The following is an 18,272-nucleotide window of genomic DNA, read 5'->3' on the forward strand; positions in this document are numbered from 1 at the left end:
TGGTACAACCACTGTGGAAAGCAGTTTGGCGATTCCATAAAAAGGTGGAATTAGAAATACGATTTGATCCAGGAATTCCATTACTAGGTATATATCCTAAAGAAGTGAGAGCCATGACAAGAACATACATATGAAAACCCATGTTCATCGCAGCACTATTTACAATAGCAAAAAGATGGAAACAACTTTGGGTGTCCATCAACTGAAGAATGGATAACCAAACTTTGGTACATACACACAATGGAATACTATGAAACCCTGAAGAATAACCTAGAATCTGCAAAACACCACATAACGTGGATGAATTTGGAGGACATTATGCTGAGTGAAATAAGTCAATCACAGGAGGACAAATATTGTATTAGTCTGTTATTGTAAAAGTCACGGTTTATCTATGGAAGGAAATTTTCTTTGTTGGTTACCAAGGGTGGGAGGGGAAGGTAGGGAACACGATTAGATAGGTAGAGATAAGTATTGATTTGGGTGAAGAGAAGGGTAATGTACCAAACGTGAGTGTTCAACATGGTGGCACTGAGGAAGAGGAAGACATAGTGGGGTACATGGGAGGCACAGACAACAAAGATGCACCCTTTTGCACATGCAGTATTGTGTTGTCAGTGAAGGCAGACATGGGTATACAGGTGGATAGATGGGTGGACAGGCTGAACTAGCAGGTATGTCTATGAAGCAGGGAGTGTACCCAAGACCATGCATAGGGTTGGCAGACAATGGTCCTAGAAGTGTATCTGAATGATCTGTAAGAATATCCAGGTATATAGTAGAGCCGAAAAGGGGCAAGGTTGTAGTCACTTCTGGGTCATAGCCAGCTACCCAGACGGACCAAGTAGTTGAACCGGTGGGCTCAGGACCACAGTTGCAGCGGACATCAAGCTCAATTGGCATAACATATACTACACACACATCATTCCACCTCCTACTTTGGCAAGTAGCAACTGGGATCTTAAGAGCTTGCAAGCAGCCATCTAGATGCAACAATGGGTCTCTCCTCATCCAGAGCAAAGAAGAATGAAGAAAAACCAAAGTTTTATGGAAAGGATTAGTCCTAATGACTGGTACACCATCCAATCTGCGGCCTATATGACTATAAGAGCAGACAAACTAGATGGTCCCCAGCTACCACTGTCATCCACTCGGAGGGAGATCTATGTAGGAGATCCTAGATAGAGAGGGAGAACAATGTGGAACAAAACTTACAATCATTTGTGGTGGGGAGGGAGGATCAGGTTTGCTGGTCTGATAGAGCCTGGTGGAACCACTGAGACTATGGCCCCTAGCTGCCCTTCAGGTCTGGAATTGAACCCACACCTGTGGTTTCCAGCCAAACAAAAGACAGGCGTAGGAGTTGAACATTTACCTGAGGTAGATGGGAGAACAATTATGGGAGAAAGAATGGCTGTTTATGCACAGGGAGATAGCTCAGGGGGCAGGAGTGCATGGAGGGATGGACACAGGGAAGAGGTGACTGTCGGGAAGAAGTGGGAGGGAAGCTGTGTCATTGTGGTGAATTGTGGTCAATGTCATGAGACAAAGTGTATGTGAACTCCTATATGGAAAGTGAATTGGCTCCATAAATTTTCACCCAAATCCCAATTAAAAAAAAAAAAAAAAAACCTCAACACGTTCCACCTATAATTAGTCCTATATTTGCCAAATTCATTGTTTATTTAAAAACTTTAGGCAGCTTCTTTATACCTTAGGAAAATTTAATGAAAGCTAAAATTTGACAGCAATTGGTTAAAAAAAGAAGTTGAAAAGAAACAAAAAAAATCATGTTTCTTCTCCAGCGTTCTCTATTTCTCTAAGTAACACTTACTCTGGTTTATCCATTTTCCCTAAGAGACTCCAAGCTCTTGAAAATGAACTATGTCTGACACTCAGTAAACACTTGATGAATGAATAAATATTAGCATTTAAAAAATATATTTACATAACTAGTTAAAATGATTATACATAATTGTTTTTTGAAAAAAGTAAAATGTTGATGCTCACTTTAGCTAGTTAAAAAAAAAGCGGGGGAAGCATAAAGTGTTGTTTTTTATGAAAAAAATTATAGTATGGAAATATACTAAGCCTTCAACTTTTAAAAAACTATGAAAAATAAAAGAAAAATGCATGTAGATGGATGATCCTTTAATAAAGATAAAACTGGTTATTTGTTAAAAAAGAAAAAAATAAATAAATCAATGTTACCAAAAACCAAACCAAACTCAGAAAAATAGATAACTGCAAAAACGGCAAGGAGGCCACGTATTCTGACCGCCTCTAATTCCAGAAGAGGAAGACAGAATTACCATCGATAGATCAAGGCCTAATCCTATGAGGCCAGACATGCTGCCTCCCTCCAGCCCTTTCTCCAACCGTTCCTCCCAAAGCACCCACCACCTCTCTCCTGGGTTCGATAACTCACTGCAGTGGCCACACAGAACTCACAGATTACGGGGTTTATTAGGGAAGCACCAGGCTACAATTCAAGTTCAGGAAAAACGCTCAGTCTCTCTCCCAGCCCACCATCTCTCAGCCAAATCTCTCACAGTCTCTACCCTAGCAGTGCATGTCCCTCAGTGTCTTACTCAGCAACGCGTGTCTCTTGCGTCTCTTTCCCAGCAGGATGTGTCTCTTTCAGGAGCACGTGTCTCTTTCAGCAGCACGTCTTCCTCAACCAACAGTGGGTGGTCGGTTTGAACTGCCAACCTTCTGGTTAGCAGTCAGAGGCACTATGTCACCAGAACATATTAGAAAAAGGAAACAAACTATTAAAGAAGAAAGCATTATTGTAATAATGAATGCAACTCTGTAGCAAAAAATTTTGAAATCTAGAGGGAAACAATTGATTTGCTAAAAATTAACTCAAAAGAAAAGGTTAAAAAATTAACAGAACTTTAACCATATATGAAATCCAAATATTTGCTAATGATCTACCACTAAACAAGGTATCAAGCTTTATGCTTTCATCGGCCAGTTCCATATAGCCCAGGATTAAATGATACCCATGTGATTCTCATTATTCCTTATTGTTGTTATGTGCCATCAAGTAGGACCCCGACTCATAGCAACCCCTCCTTGGGTTTCCGAGGCAGTATCACTATGGAAGTAGATTGCCCTATCTTCCTTCCGAGGAGTGGCTGATGGGTTTGAACTGCCAGCCTTCTGGTTAGCAGTCAAGTGCCAGCCTTCTGGTTAGGCACTATGCTACCAGAGCGCCCTCATTATTCCTTAGCACAGAAAAAAAGATGGAAATGCTTCAATTTCATTTTTCAAAAGTAACATATAACCCAAACGCCAAAATAGAGAATAAAAAAAAAATTATTGAAAACTCTCCCTTACAAACATTGTTATAAAATCCTGAATAAAATATCAGCAAATCAAAACCTGTGGCACACATGTATAGGGTTTGTTACTACTTCTTTACTAACTTAGGGCAAATTCACTTCTCTGTGTTTTAGTCTTTTCATTTATAAAATGGAAATCATACTATTATCTACTGCATGGGGTTGTTAAGAAGATTGAATGGAAAAGTATAAAGTTTGGCACCTCGCAAATGTTCAATGTTAGCAATTATTATTATCCTAAGAATAACAACAAAACTATATAATCCATTCCATTAACATTTTAAAGATGAAAACAAGATATGTGAAGGTGAACACATGATAAATTTTAGCAAACATTTTTGACAAATCTTTAAATAAAGCAAGCATAGACGCAGTCTCTTAAACATAATAAACGTAATAAAATTCCTCACAAGCCCTTAGCACAAATTATACTAAATGTTAAAATACTAAAGACATTCCTATTACATTAAGCAATAATGCAAACGTACAATATCACCATGATTACTGCATAGTTCAGAGATTACACGATTGCAGTAAATAGATATGGAAAAAAATGAAATTATTACTTGCAAATAATAGATAGCTATAAAGATAGTAAGGTAATATATAGCTATAAAGCTAAGATTTGAATTAATGAGAGTTTAGTTAATAGGCTGGATAAAACCCAAACCAAACCCACTGTCATCGAGTCAATTCCAAGTCTTAGTGATCCTATCTGACAGAGCAGAACTGCCCCATAGGGTTTCCCATGTTATAAAAATGTATGGAATCAGACTGCTTCATCTATCTCCCATGAAGGTGCTGGTGGGTTTGAACCAATGACTTTTGGTTAGTAGCCAAATGCATTAACTACTGTGGCACCAGAGCTCCTTTACCCCTTCTAATAAGATTTTATTCAGCCCTTGATATATACCTACTTGAACCAAAAATCAGCATCTTTTTTTTAGAGTAGCAGTTAAAACTTTATATGAGAAAAGGAGAACCCATTCACAGTAATAAAAATTATATAATATCCAGGAACAAACTTAATGAGATGGTACAAGACTGTAATCAAAAAAACCAAACTCACTGCCTTCGAGTCGAATCTGACTCATACTGACCCCTCCTTGGGTTTCGAGGCGGTATCTCTATGAAAGAAAATTGCCCAATCTTCCTTCTGAGGAGTGGCTGGTGGGTTTGAACAGCCAGCTTTCTGGTTAGCAGTCAAACGTCTTAGGTACTAAGCCACCAGAGCTCCCAAAAGACTGTAAGATAAACTATATGAAATTACATCGAACATAAAATATACCCTGAACACTTTCTATTAACTAACCCAGCACTGAAATCTCAATAACCCAATCTAGATATTTAGAAACCCTTCTAGACTCTCGCTCCTCACCATTCACATCCACATCAACCACTAAGTCCCACCTATTTTTTCTCGTATGTATTTCTTAAATTTGTCAGTTTTTCACTATCTACACTTCCACTATTCTAGTTGTCCTTTGTCCTTTGGACAACTAGAATAAATTAGTCCAATAAATTAGTCTCCCTACTTCTAAAGTTATTGTTAGCTACCATCAAGTCAGCGCCCTCACCCATCTCAAAATCATAGCCCATCGAGCTATAAGAGTAATCAATCTATATAATACAAACTTGACTAGGCTAGGTCAGATCCGAGTGTAAAACCAGAGGTTAATCCCTGAATTAAGGATGGAGTTTAACCTCTAAGCCAATAAAGCCTTCCATCAACCTACCCCCCCAACTTTGGGCTTAAAAGTACAGCTCTATGTTTTTCCAAGTAGGATATGCAAGGATCTCTGACTAACAATACCAAGGCTCCTCACAACTACAAATATAGTATATCCTTCTAAACTCACAACATCATTTTTTGGTGATGATTTTTTGAAGAAAACATTATTTTATATAGACGTGACTTTATGGAGAAGAACATGAAATGTGTGTGACTGCTTAAACTTAAAACTTATTATGTCAAAGAAAGATGGCACCCACAGCATGCAGTGCTGATCCTTTCCTCTGCCCAAGAATGAGGATGGGAACACACTTATCAGAAAGTGAAAAGTCTAACACTTTAAAACTCTTATGGCTACATTTGCCAGCAAATGACAATGACAGACAACACATGCCAAAAATTCAATCATGCCACATACTTGTAAACTCTTCACATCGATTAACTTATTTTGTAATGGTCTCTAAGACCTTATTATAACTTCACTGCTCTCATCCTTGCTTTCTCCACTCTAGCTGCTGTGGTTGCTTTGTTTCTGGCACAGTCATGGTTCTACTTCAAGGCTTTTGCTCTTATCAATGCATTATCTGAAAACCTTTTCCTCTAGAAAGCATGACTCAACTCCTTAGTATTTTCTCAGGTATTGCCTTCTCAATGAGACCTATCCTGACTTCCCTATTGAAAAAATTATAACCACCTTCTTCTCAACTGTATGATTACAGAATATTAACTCTACTCTATTTTCCCATATCATTTTTATTGTCTCTCTCTCCCTTCCAGAATGTAAATTTTATGACAGTAAGGTTTTTGCTACAAAATCTCTAGGGCCTAGAATAGTGCTTGGCATACTGGTAGGCTCCCGATGAATATTTACTGAATGAACAAACCTACCAAACAGCTACTTCTATCAGTCACACTTTACCTTATATGACTAGTCTAAGTACACTAATTTGCTTATGGTCACATAATAAAAAGGTGGAACTAAAATTTGTACACAGACAAAGCTGGTCCACTCTTTACCATCACTACATGGTGTCTTCTACTTGTATAGCAAATTCCGTATGTACTATCTATTTAGTACGTTTCCTTTATTAGACAGCTCCTTCCCAGTAGGGGAGACATCATTATCTCTTTATTCGACTGTTGTTGTTATGTGCCGTCGAGTCGGCCCCGACTCATAGCGACCCCTCCTTGGGTTTCCGAGGCAGTATCACTACGGAAGTAGGATTGCCCAACCTCCCTTCCGAGGAGTGGCTGGTGGGTTTGAACCGCCAGCCTTCTGGTTAGCAGTCAAGTGCTTTAGCCACTATGCTACCAGAGAGCTCCCTATTCGACTAGTGATGTATATGTTATACACTCAACAACTGTTCACTGAATGAATGCATGACTGAATACATTTCCTACCAATGACTGCTACATGTTTGGCCAAATCATTCTGGGGTTTAAGCTTTCAGATTTAATAGTGACATTGGCATTTTCAATTAAAGAAAAATGTACTGATGTAAACAAAAATCTTTTGAATTTAAAAAACATGATTTCTGAATCAATTATTTGATTAAGTCGAGATGTACCCTATTCCAAAAACTTTACATAATCCGGTTTTTAAAGCTTTATTAGGCATTAGCAAAAATTAAGAAAGTCTGCAGAACTCACTTCACAATACACATACACATGCATATATAATATTAATTATCTCTGATCAAAAACGGAAACAATAGGGCCATTTTTACAAATATCGAGATTTATGAAACAAGAATGCTGGAGAGAAAGACTTCACTTACAGAAATGACGCTAATGAAACCACCTTGAAGAACAATACACTATCACCAGGTCAAGTATTCGCCCACAGGTAGCATTCTCGAATAAGTTAGACAACGATAGCTTAAGGACATAAACAGCTGTCACAAAATTCCAATAGCCATAGGTTTGCTCTGAATAACAATCATTATTGGGCAGGAATGAAAAGTAATAAATATTTAAAATGAGATCCCTCCCAGACTGCCTCAAAAATCTAGGGCCCAAAGAGTCTCTTACTCAGAGCGCCTCACCGTGTCTAGACTATTTCTCAGGTAGAAGATGATGCACAAAGGAAAATCTGGCCAACCAGCGTAAACGCGAAGGAAGAAAATGAAGACAGAGCGGATACAGAAACAATGAAGTCCCCAGCGCGCAACCGCTCATCTACGGATTAAATAGCAATTCCATTTATCGCGCGATTTCTCGTTTTCACGGGATCTTGAAGGTGAAACCATGCAGGCTCAGAAGAAAGGGGGGTATTTAGAGGGACATTTGGAAGGGCAGCTCCTAAACCCCTTCACCGATCCACCACAACACAGGCTCCATCGCGCCCCTCCCTGAGAGGCACTACTTCGTAAACGCCCAGAGACTTCCGGAACGCAACCGGAACCGGAAGCTACTGGGCTCCAGGGGGTGGGGCCGAAAGTCAAAAAAGCGCGGCGAAAGTTGGAGACTGGAGCAGTCTTTGAGGTGGTGGGCCCTGGGTGGAACTGGGCCAGTCCTTATGGACTCCACCGCCTGCTTGAAGTCTTTGCTCCTGACCATCAGTCAGTACAAAGCCGTTAAGTCTGAGGCGAACGCCAACCAGCTTTTGCGGCACTTGGAGGTGAGGGACATCAGGGTGGGGTACGAGATGGGGTTTTTCCTCTAATCCTGCTTCATGGTGCGACCAGGTATGGCGGCCTCATCCTAAGAAAGAAAAAAAGCGCTTGCTCCCTTGTCTCTCTCTTCATACTGGTAAAGTCTAATTCTTGTCAGCCTTGAATTGCTACCCTCTCGCACCTGGTCCCTGCGAGAGGAGGCGAGCGCCCACTGAAGACTCTAGAAAGAGCTAAGTGGGACAGAAGGCTGGGGGTATTTTGGCTGTTCCAGATAAGTAGAAAAGAAAGCTCGGAGATGTATCTTCTTTTCCTTCTTGTTTTTATTCCCCGCCCCCCATCGAAATTGAGCTCTCACAAAATATTCAGCGACTCGGGTGGAGTGGTGAGGAGTGAAGATTAAAACTTAAGTTTGCCCTCGGTCATTTTATAGGCTGAACCTGTTGCTTACTGCTTTTATTTGAATTCATGCTGAACTCAAATTTGAGGATTATTATTTCAACTTTCTTTGGAGTAAGACTATTGTTGTTGTTGTGGTGTGCCATCAAGTCGGCACCGACTCATAGCGACCCCTCCTTGGGTTTCCGAGACAGTATCACTACAGAAGTAGGATTGCCCAACCTTCCTTCCGAGGAGTAAGACTAGTAATCATAATCTTTGTTCTTCATCAAAATTTATCGCTCACACTTTTAAAATCCTTAAATGCTGAATTGCTTTCACTTTTTCGATTTGTTCCCGGATGATTTATGTTTAGATTATATATTAAAGTATGATTTGTCTTTGGAAAAATTGTGATCACAATCTGGTTTCTGTGACCCTGTTTGTTTTTAGATTCTTCTACCGTTGCTGTCAATTATTTCATATTCATGCAATTTAATATTTAGCCTCAGATTGGTAAAAAAAAAAAAAAATAGTAATTAAGTTCACTCAAAGCTTAAGAATTGTTTGTGTTAACAGCCTCCCTTTGTTAGCTTATACTTGAGCATAATTTTAAAATCTTTTTGACATATTAACCCTATGGCAAAAGAGCTAATGTTCCAAAGATAAACAAAATACTACACAGAAGATGACTGTGAATGGTATGGCAACTCTGTGTGTGTGAGTGAGTGAGAGAGAGAGAGAGAAAGTGGAGTATATTAAATGTTTTTGTACTCTTGAGCTTTTGTGGTGCTCCTCTTTATACTACTCCAGGTGCCCATGCCCTAGGTAGATTTCATTTTCTTTTTCTCATTTATTGCCTCAACAAATCCCTGCAAACCTAATAATTAAGATATTAAATAGTTTAGCCTTTGCTTCTCAAATAAGGGTAGAGCAGTGTACAGTGATTTCAAAAGCAATGGGATGAGCAGCGCCACCAATTTGTTTAGGAGTTCTGAGTTAAGTGTTTTACAGGGTACTCTGAAACGTTACTTCTCTTTGAAAATAAACAGGATATTTTGTGCATCTGAAAGCAAAGTTATATTGAATTAAAGGAAATGTCAAAGAAGTTTGAGGCTTAGAGACTGGCTCCTTAATATCATATCCCTTCCATACGAAGGGAATTAGAGAAAATTCTACCATTGGTACATTTTGATGCAAATATGTGAAGACCACTATTAGGGACTTCTTATTTAAAAGATAACATATAGTAAAAGGCCTAGGTGTGTTCATCTTAAACGAGGAGCATGATAGTGTTTTTTGTTCTTTTTTTAACATACCTGTGCACTTAAGGAGTTCTGGTGGTGGAATGCTTAAGGCATTTGACTGCTAACCGTAAGGCTGGCGATTCAGACTTACCAGCCACTCGGCAGAGGGAAGACTGGGCAGTCTACTTCTGTAAAGATTTACCACCTCAGAAACCCAAAGGGGGTCAGTATGAGTGGGAGTAGACTCGATGGCAGTGAGTTTGGTGTTTGTATATGTACACTGTGTAGTTAGCACCTATATCAAGATACAGAATATTTTCATCACCTCATATGGTTTCTTTATTGTCCCTTTCCGTAAGATTTGTATAAGTGAACTACCTTATGTACTGTTTTGTGTCTGGCTTCTTTCACTCAATATAAAATTTATTCATGTTGCACTTGTACCAGAAGTCTTTTTTTTTTAATTGCAGGGTAGAATTCCGTTGTGTAAAAGTACCACAGTTAAATACATTCCCCTGTTGATGGACATTTGGGATGTTTCCAATTCTTCTGAGTGAATTATGAATAAAGCTTTTATGAACATGTTCTTACATGTCTTTCTTGGGCATATGCTGTCATTGCTCTTATATATCTAGGAGTGGAATTAGGAGTCAAAATTGCCTTGATGGCAGTGGGTTTGAGGATTTTTTAGTTTGGTAGGGCTGTAGGGAAGGAGCTTTGGCACCACAGTGGTTAAGCACTTGACTGCCAACTGAAAGGTTGGTTCAAATCCACCAGCTACTCTGTGGGAAAAAGATGTAATAATCTGCTTCAGTAAGCAGCCTTGGAAACCCCATGGGGCAGTTCTACTTTCTCCTGTAAGGTCACTGTGAGTCAGAATTGACTCAAAGGCAACAAGTTTGGGCTAATTTTGTGTTTAGGGCTATAAGGAACATAAATAACTGTTATGTTCAGCTTTAGTTGAAACTGCGAACAAATTTCCTGAAAAGTTGCCAGTAGCAGCGGCAGTGGCAGCAATATTTAAGAACCCTGGTGGTGCAGTGGTTAAACACTGGGCTGCAACCAAAAGGTATATAGTTTGAACCCACCAACCACTCCGCAGGAGAAAGATGAAGCATTCTGCTTCTGTAAAGATGTATAGCCTTGGAAACCCTATGGGGCAGTTCTGCTCTGTACTATGCAGTGGCTGTCAGTTAGCAATATTTTTGTCAATTTCAGCAATACTTGAGATTTGCTGTCACTCATCCACACCAATCCTTGGTATTTGCATTTTTTTAAAAAATTTTAACCATTTTGGTGGATTTTTATATTTAAAGGTGCATATCTTTGTGCAGACCTTGTGAAAACAGCATCTAAGAAGAGAAAGATAGGTGTTCTGTGAAAGGAGATTATTCGTTCCATTGTGTATCTTGCATTTGTGGTCCCATGCTTTGAATTAGGAACCTGAACTTTCAATTTATTTGCAGACCTGAGCTGATTCATTCTTGGTGCTGTTATTTCATAACGCTAATCTTGTGCAGTGATTAAGAGCATGGATTCAGGAACCAAGCTGCCTGGGTATGAATCACAACTGCACTGCTGTATCATCCGTGTGTGCCTTAGTTTACTTGTCTACAAAACAATAGCAATTGCCTAATTATGAAGATGAGAAGTCTTGATGCACATAAAGTACCTAAAAAAAAAATGCTTAACCTGAATAAATGCTATTTAAGGATTAATTATTAATAAAATAAATTGTTTAAATTAAAACATTTAGTATATTTGAGTGAAGGGGAAAATTTATAAAGTAATTCTTTCTCTTACTTTGTAATAAACTTACTGCCATCAAGTTCATTCTAACTCATAATGACCCCCATGGGTTTCCAAGGTGATAAATCTTTACCAAAGTAGATTGCCTCATCTTTCTTCTGCACAGTGGCTGGTGGGTTTGAACCGTCAGCCCTCTGGTTAGCAGTCAAATGCCTTAGGCACTGCACCACCAGAACTCCTATCTTGTAATAGGTAATATTATATGTTAGAATACTCCTGTTACCAAGATACAGGTCCAGTCCTCAGTAGAATTTTGCTAAAAGCAGAATGTGTCTCAATCTTCTAGCTTTATACATAGGCAAACCTTTCAGAAGTTTCCTCATACCAAAACATCTCTGCTGAGAGCCATGTATATTTCACATTTGGACCTGTTTTTTCAGTCTTACAGACTTAGTAAAGTTAAACATATATTCCTTAAAAAACAAATCATCTGAAGTTCTCTTAGCAAAACTTTAGAAGGAAAACTGACGCCTGGTAAGGGAATAAAAGTGGTTACAGAGAGGAACTAACATCCATCTGTCAGTTTGTTGTACTATGGTAGCTTGCCAATTGCTATGATGCTGGAAGCTATGTCACTATCATTTCAAATACCAGTGGTGTGGACAGATTTCAGTGAAGCTTCCAGACTAAGATAGACTAGGGAGAAAGTCCTGGGGATCTATTTCTGAAAATTAGCCAATGAAAGCATTATGAGTCATAGTAGAATATTGTCCAATATTTTCCAGTAGTGCTGGAAGTGTTATAAGTAAGTCACCATGAGTTGGAGCCAACTTGATGGCAACTAACAACAGGGAAAGATTATTAGAGTATGTTAAATGGCTACATAGGCCTGATCTTTTACAAATAAGTCTTTAGAACCGATTTGGGAGCTCTGGTGGTATAGTGCCTAAGGCATTTGACTGCTAACCAGAAGGCTGGCAATTCAAAACCCCAGCCACTCCTCAGAAGGTTTTGCAATCTACTTCTGTAGTGATACCACTTCGGAAACCCAAGGAGGGTTTGCTATGGGTCTGGACTGACTCGACGGCAGTGAGTTTGGTTTTTGGTTTGGAAAGCAGATTTAGTCTAATTCTAAGGTAAGTGATTGTTTTTCCATCATTATAGAAAAGATGTGCTTAATTTTGAATATTTATAAAGCATTTTGAATGTTATTTTTTAATAACTGGTTTCTGCTTTCAATCCCAGCTTTAATGTGTATGTGTGTATGTATGAGTGTGTGTGTAATTTGTAAGGTGTCTTGGAGCAAAAATGGCAGAGTCTGGTTGAAATTAAAACTAAAGAGCTTTTATCAAAGGGTAAGGCAATTTGCAAATTGGGAATCACAAAGTCGGGAAGATTCTGAGCTAAGTGATCCAAGGAGGAGATAGTTCAGAGAGTCTGTATAAGAAAATACCAAGCAAATCAGTAGAAATTCAATGATTGGTTGCCATTTAGATAATGGTTACAAAATTGGGCGATGGTATATCTGATTGGTAGGGGACTACACACGTTACTAAAGATGTTTTTTTAAAGTTACATGGTAAGCACTGAATTGGGTATACCTACACTAAAAACCTAGGAGCTCTGGTAGCATAATGCTTAAGGCACTTGACTGCTAACCAGAAGGCTGGTGGTTCAAATCCACCAGCCACTCCTCGGAAGGAAGGTTGGGCAATCCTACTTCCGTAGTGATACTGCCTCGGAAACCCAAGGAGGGGTCGCTATGAGTCGGGGCCGACTCGACGGCAAGTAACAACAACAACACTAAAAACCTACGCTCAAAACAGGAGCTCTGGTAGTGTAGTGCCTAAAGCACTTGACTGTTAACCAGAAGGCTGGTGGTTCAAACTCACCAGCCACTCCTCGGAAGGAAGGTTGGGCAATCTACTTACGTAGTGATACCATTTCAGAAACCCAAGGAAGGGTCACTGTGAGTCAGGTCCAACTCGACGGCACATAACAACAACAACACTCAAAACAGTCATGAGACCCTGGTGTGACTACAGGTAGGACATACATAATTCTAAAGTTTGTTTTGAGTAAGCATCTGTTATGAGATTTGGACCTGACTTCCTAAGCAGCAAACAAAACCTGTAAGCAAACAAAATTACATTGTTTCCCGAAAGTGCTTACCAAGTAATTTTCTCAAGGTACAGTAGAGAGTTATAGGAATGACAGGCTGCATTCCTGATGCAGAGGTTACTTTTGATGCAAAAGTGGAGTTTTAGCCTCAGACTTAGTACAGCCACCATCTCATGTCAGGAGTCCTAAGTTAATTTGGGGTGCTCTTATTCAGAGGTTACAGGAAAGGGGTAAAAACTGAAATAACCAAGAGTAAAATTTTTCAGTTCTTGGCTATTAAAAAATAATTGTTTTTTTTTTTTAACTTCCTTCTCTAATCTTTAACTTTTGGGTCTAACTAGAGCAAAAGTAGTAATCCAGTAATTACCCTTTGAGTTTATTTGCTTTTCACTTTCTATTTGTCTCCCTTGCAGTAGGTAGAATGAGGGTACTGGAATTCCTTTATTTGACAAATATATTAGTGGTAGAGTTCCAAGTTCAGTGTTTAACTACTAGTCCTCAAAGTTTTGTGATTCAACTATACCCAGAAACACCTTGGAAAAAAGCTTGGTGATCAGCTTCCAGGGTCACAGTCTTGAGAACCCTATGAAGCAGTTCTTCTCTGCAGACATGGGGTTACCATGAGTCCAAATTGACATGATAGCAACTAACAACGACAAGACTATAGATTATATATAGTCCAAACCTTCATGGAGTGTTTATTGTGGTGGAGTGTTGAGTGCTTTGAGGAGGCTAAGCATTAATACATAATTAAAGGTAGCTGATTTATGAAATAGGCATATAGTATAGTGTAGAATAATATATATAATAGGCAAATCTAGCCTAGTTGGGGGAAGAGGCTTAGCTGGGAAAGGTTTTCTGGAGGAAATTAATTCAGTCTGAGACCTAGTGAAGAAAGGGATGGTAATCTTCCAGCAGAGCAGACAGACAGTCTATGTGAATTTTCTTGATTGGGTAAGAGGGGTAGTGTTTTACTTTAGTAAAACTGATTTGTAAATAACTGATATATGTATGTGTGTGTATGTATATGTGTGTGTGTGTGTGTGTGTATGTATGTATATGTATATGTATATACAAAACCAAACTCACTGCCATTGAGTTGATTGCAACTCATAGTGACCCCCCCTTTGGGTTTCCAAGCCAGTAAATCTTTATGGAAGTAGATTCCCCAGTCTTCTTTCTGCAGAGTGGCTGGCGGGTTTGAACCAACAGCCTTCTTGTTGGCAGTAAAATCCCTTAGGCGTTGTGCTACCAGAGCTCTCTCTATGTTGTTGTTGTTAAGTGCTGTCGAGTCAGACTCGACTCATGGCGACCCCTCCTTGGGTTTCCAAGGCAGTGTCACTATGGAAGTAAGTTGCCCAACCTTCCTTCCAAGGAGTGGCTGGTGGGTTTGAACTGCCAGCCTTCTGGTTAGTAGTCAAGTGCCTTAGGCACTATGCTGTATCTCATATATATTATAATCAGTTTTACCAAAGTATCACACTGCACATGATAGTTTTTTTTTTTTTTTTAATGGAGAAGAGACAAAAATTGCCAGTTCTTAACTTGTACTTTTTAATTACTCTTTTATAGGTAATTTCTGGACAGAAGCTCACACGATTCTTTACATCAAATCAGATATTGCCAAGTGAATGCTTGAGTTGCCTTGTAGAGCTACTTGAAGATCCAAACATCAATACTCAACTAATCTTAAGCATTATCAATTTGCTGTCTCAATTAGGTAATTAATTCATTTGTGTTATTTTTCAAAGCTATGTTAATTTATTATTTTTTAAAGAGCAAATTTAGTTATAGAATCTTCTTGGAGAATGATTCACATTCAAAACGTTTCTTTAATACAGATATTATCACACCTGATATGCGTTATGAATCTCTTGAAAGAAGAGAATATTTCATGTAGCATTTTTTAATCATATTAGACCAAGATATCTGAATCATATCAAAGGTTCAGTGTCCTGTAGAAAAGAATGTACTTTGGGAAATACAGGCCTATTTTTGAATTAAAAGAAAATATATATGCAATGAGCAGTGTTAAGTAAAGCACTTAAAAAATCATAGCTATCCTATGTGAAGAAACTCTGGGGGCATAGTGCCTAAGGCATTTGACTGCTAACCAGAAGGTTGGTGGTTCACACCCACCAGACACTCCTCAGAAGGAAAATTGGACAATCTACTTGCGTAGAGATACTACCTCAGAAACCCAAGGAGGGGTTGCTATGAGTGGTAGACTATCCTTTATAGACTCTACTGAACTTAGAACTGATGCTGATGTTGCTGTTTCTGTATTTTCCCTTATTGTTATTTTTTCAATTTTCACTTAATAATCACTTTTTTTCCTGATTTATGTTTTGGTTGAGGATAGATTTTTCTTTGTGAATCATATCAAAGGTCCAGTGTCCTGTAGAAAAGAATGTACTTTGGGAAATATGATTGTAAAATTATTGCATCCTTATATAAAATTCCAGTGATCCAGAAGTGTTAACAGAGCATTACTGCCCAGTTGTTGTTGTTGTTGTTGTTGTGTGCCGTCAAGTCGGCCCCGACTCATAGCGACCCCTCTTTGGGTTTCCGAGGCAGTATCACTACGGAAGTAGGATTGCCCAACCTTCCTTCCGAGGAGTGGCTGGTGGGTTTGAACCGCCAGCTGTCTGGTTAGCAGGCAAGTGTCTTAGCCACTATACTACCAGAGCTCCCACTGCCCAGTAGAACTTTCTACAATTATGGAAATATTGTATGTGTCATTTGATGTAGTAACCACTAGCCACCTGTGATTATTGATCACTTGAAATGTGGGCAGTGGACTGAGTAACAGCATCTTTATTTTAGTTAAGCTAAATTTAAATAGCCACTTGTAGCTAGTGGCTACCAAACTAAATAGTTCAGATATAAAGAATAAAATGGATTGAGTCTTTATCCATCAACACCAATTCTCCTCATTATTATCACTTCTGGAGATAATGTATTTTAATGGTTTGATATGTGTTTTCCCAGATCTTTTTCTATGCTATAACAATTAAGTTTAGATCTTTGGGTTTTGATTTTAAACAAAAAATGGTGTCACAGGGCAACAAATGATTTGTAAGCTGTTTTGTTTTGTTTTTAACATAATGTATCTTATATGTATTTCCATACCAGTGTCTACCTACTCAGTACCATATCAGAGCATACTTGCTTACCTACCTAATATCATATCAGAGGGTACTTGCTTTGGTTACCTAGCTCTGCTCTAACAGAAATACCATGAATGGGATAGCTTTAACAAACAGGAGTTTATTCTCTTACAGTTTTAGAGGTTAGAAGTCTGAGTTCGAAACGCTAGACTCTAGGCGCTGGGTGAAACCCCCTTGACCTTGGGCTTCAGCTCTGCCTCCTGCTCCAGCCCACTAAAGCTAAAGGCTTTTCTTCACTCAGGCAGCTGCTGGCTGCTGGGGCTGACAAACCCAAGGTTGACAAGTAAAAAGGAACAGTCCCAATGTTACAAACAACATGGCAGGCACTAATTCAAGTCCATTAAAAGTCCCACGATTAGCAGGGTAACATGGTAAGGTACTGAACAGCGACTTGGCTACATGCAGGTTTCAAGCATGCCATCAGCTGGAGACTTTCCTCAAAGTTGCTTCTTCTGTATTGGAGGCAGACCACATCCCTAAAACAGCTACTTAGCTGCTCCAATAGATTCCACCATAGCGTTAATGACCAATCTTGCCATGGGGAATAACCACATCCAGCTGCCCAGCCACTCAACCAGGCCCAGACAAGTTGACATATTCCACCCCTTGTCAACTTGGTACCTGTATGTATCTCCTTCACTGGGTAGCTCCAGTCTCCTAGTTCTTCTGAGTAGTGACTTCACCCCCTTGACCTGGCAGCCTCATTCCTGTATCTCTTGGGCATGGCAGATCTACCCCCTCACTCTTGGACAGTGGCTGTGACTCCATCCCACTGGCTCACATGAATAAGCAGCTCCACACTGCAGAAACAAATTGGTGACAGTCTGCCTCTTTGAAACCTAGGGTAGTTCCACCCCCAAAGGCCACGGTCCTACCCTTTGAGGCTGAGGTGGCTCTACTCCCTATTTCCTTGGTCTCTCCACTTCTGCCAATTAATGCCCAAGGGCAACCCACTCCTCAAGGAATCTTGCTGCTCAAGGACGCTTAACTTTCCTGCTTTGAGCCAAGATGCATCTGACAGCAACAATGATATCCCTCATTCCACATCCTCTTCTGAATCCAGCTTGCATTTCTAGAAGTTCTCTGTCACTATACTGCTGTAACTGTTTTTTAATTATCTTCAGTAAGATTTTACTTACATGCGATATTAATGATATTGTTCTATAATTTCCACATTCTGTTGGGATGACCTTTCTTTGGAATGGGTACAAATATGGATCTTTTCCAGTCATTTGGCCAGGTAGTTGTCTTCCAAATCCCCTGGCATAGTCGAGTGTGCACCTCTAGTGTGGCATCAGTTTGTTGAAACATCTCAGTGGAATTCCCAGAGCCTTGTTTTTTGCCTTTCCCTCAGTGGAGCTTCGACTTCTTTCTTCAGTACCATTAGTTCTTGATCATATGCCACCTCCTGAAATGGAAGAACATCAACCAATTCTTTTTGGTACAATAACTCTGTATTCCTTCCATCTTTTAATGCTTCCCGCATTATTCAATATTTTGCCCATAGAATCTTTCAGCATTGCAACTTGAAGCTTAAATTTTCTCTTCAGTTCTTACAGCTTGAGAAATGCCAAGTGTGTTCTTCCCTTTTGGCTTTTCAACTCCATGTCTTTGCACATTTCATTGTAATAATTGACTTTGTCTTCTTGAGCTGCTCTTTGAAATCTTCCATTTAGCTCTTTTATCTTGTCATTTCTTCCATTTGCTTTAGCTACTCTCTGTTCAAGGGCAAGTTTCAGAGTCTCTTCGGACATCCATTTTTGTCTTTTTTTCCTTTCCTGTCTTTTTAATGACCTTTTGCTTTCTTCATGGATGATGTTCTTGATGTCATCCCACAGTTCTTCTGGTTTTTGGTCATTGGTGTTCAGTGCATCAAATCTATTCTTTAGATGGTCTCCAAGTTCAGGAGGGAT

The 18,272-nt window shown here is 39.3% G+C and overlaps 1 protein-coding gene across 1 annotated transcript in view; it reads left to right on the top strand.

Moving 5' to 3' along the window:
* Positions 1-7,600: 7,600 nt before the first annotated feature.
* The window catches only part of CIP2A (cellular inhibitor of PP2A), an 81,146-nt gene continuing 70,474 nt past the window's right edge, over positions 7,601-18,272 (top strand). The window contains exons 1-2 of the mRNA XM_007946565.2: positions 7,601-7,702; positions 14,762-14,909. Of these exons, the coding sequence (XP_007944756.1) occupies positions 7,601-7,702; positions 14,762-14,909 (250 nt within the window). The remainder of the gene's footprint in view (positions 7,703-14,761; positions 14,910-18,272) is intronic.

The sequence above is a fragment of the Orycteropus afer genome, unplaced genomic scaffold (assembly GCF_000298275.1).
Source record: "Orycteropus afer afer isolate SDZICR_OR568_19922 unplaced genomic scaffold, OryAfe1.0 scaffold00166, whole genome shotgun sequence".
Classification (NCBI taxonomy): Eukaryota; Metazoa; Chordata; class Mammalia; order Tubulidentata; family Orycteropodidae; genus Orycteropus; species Orycteropus afer.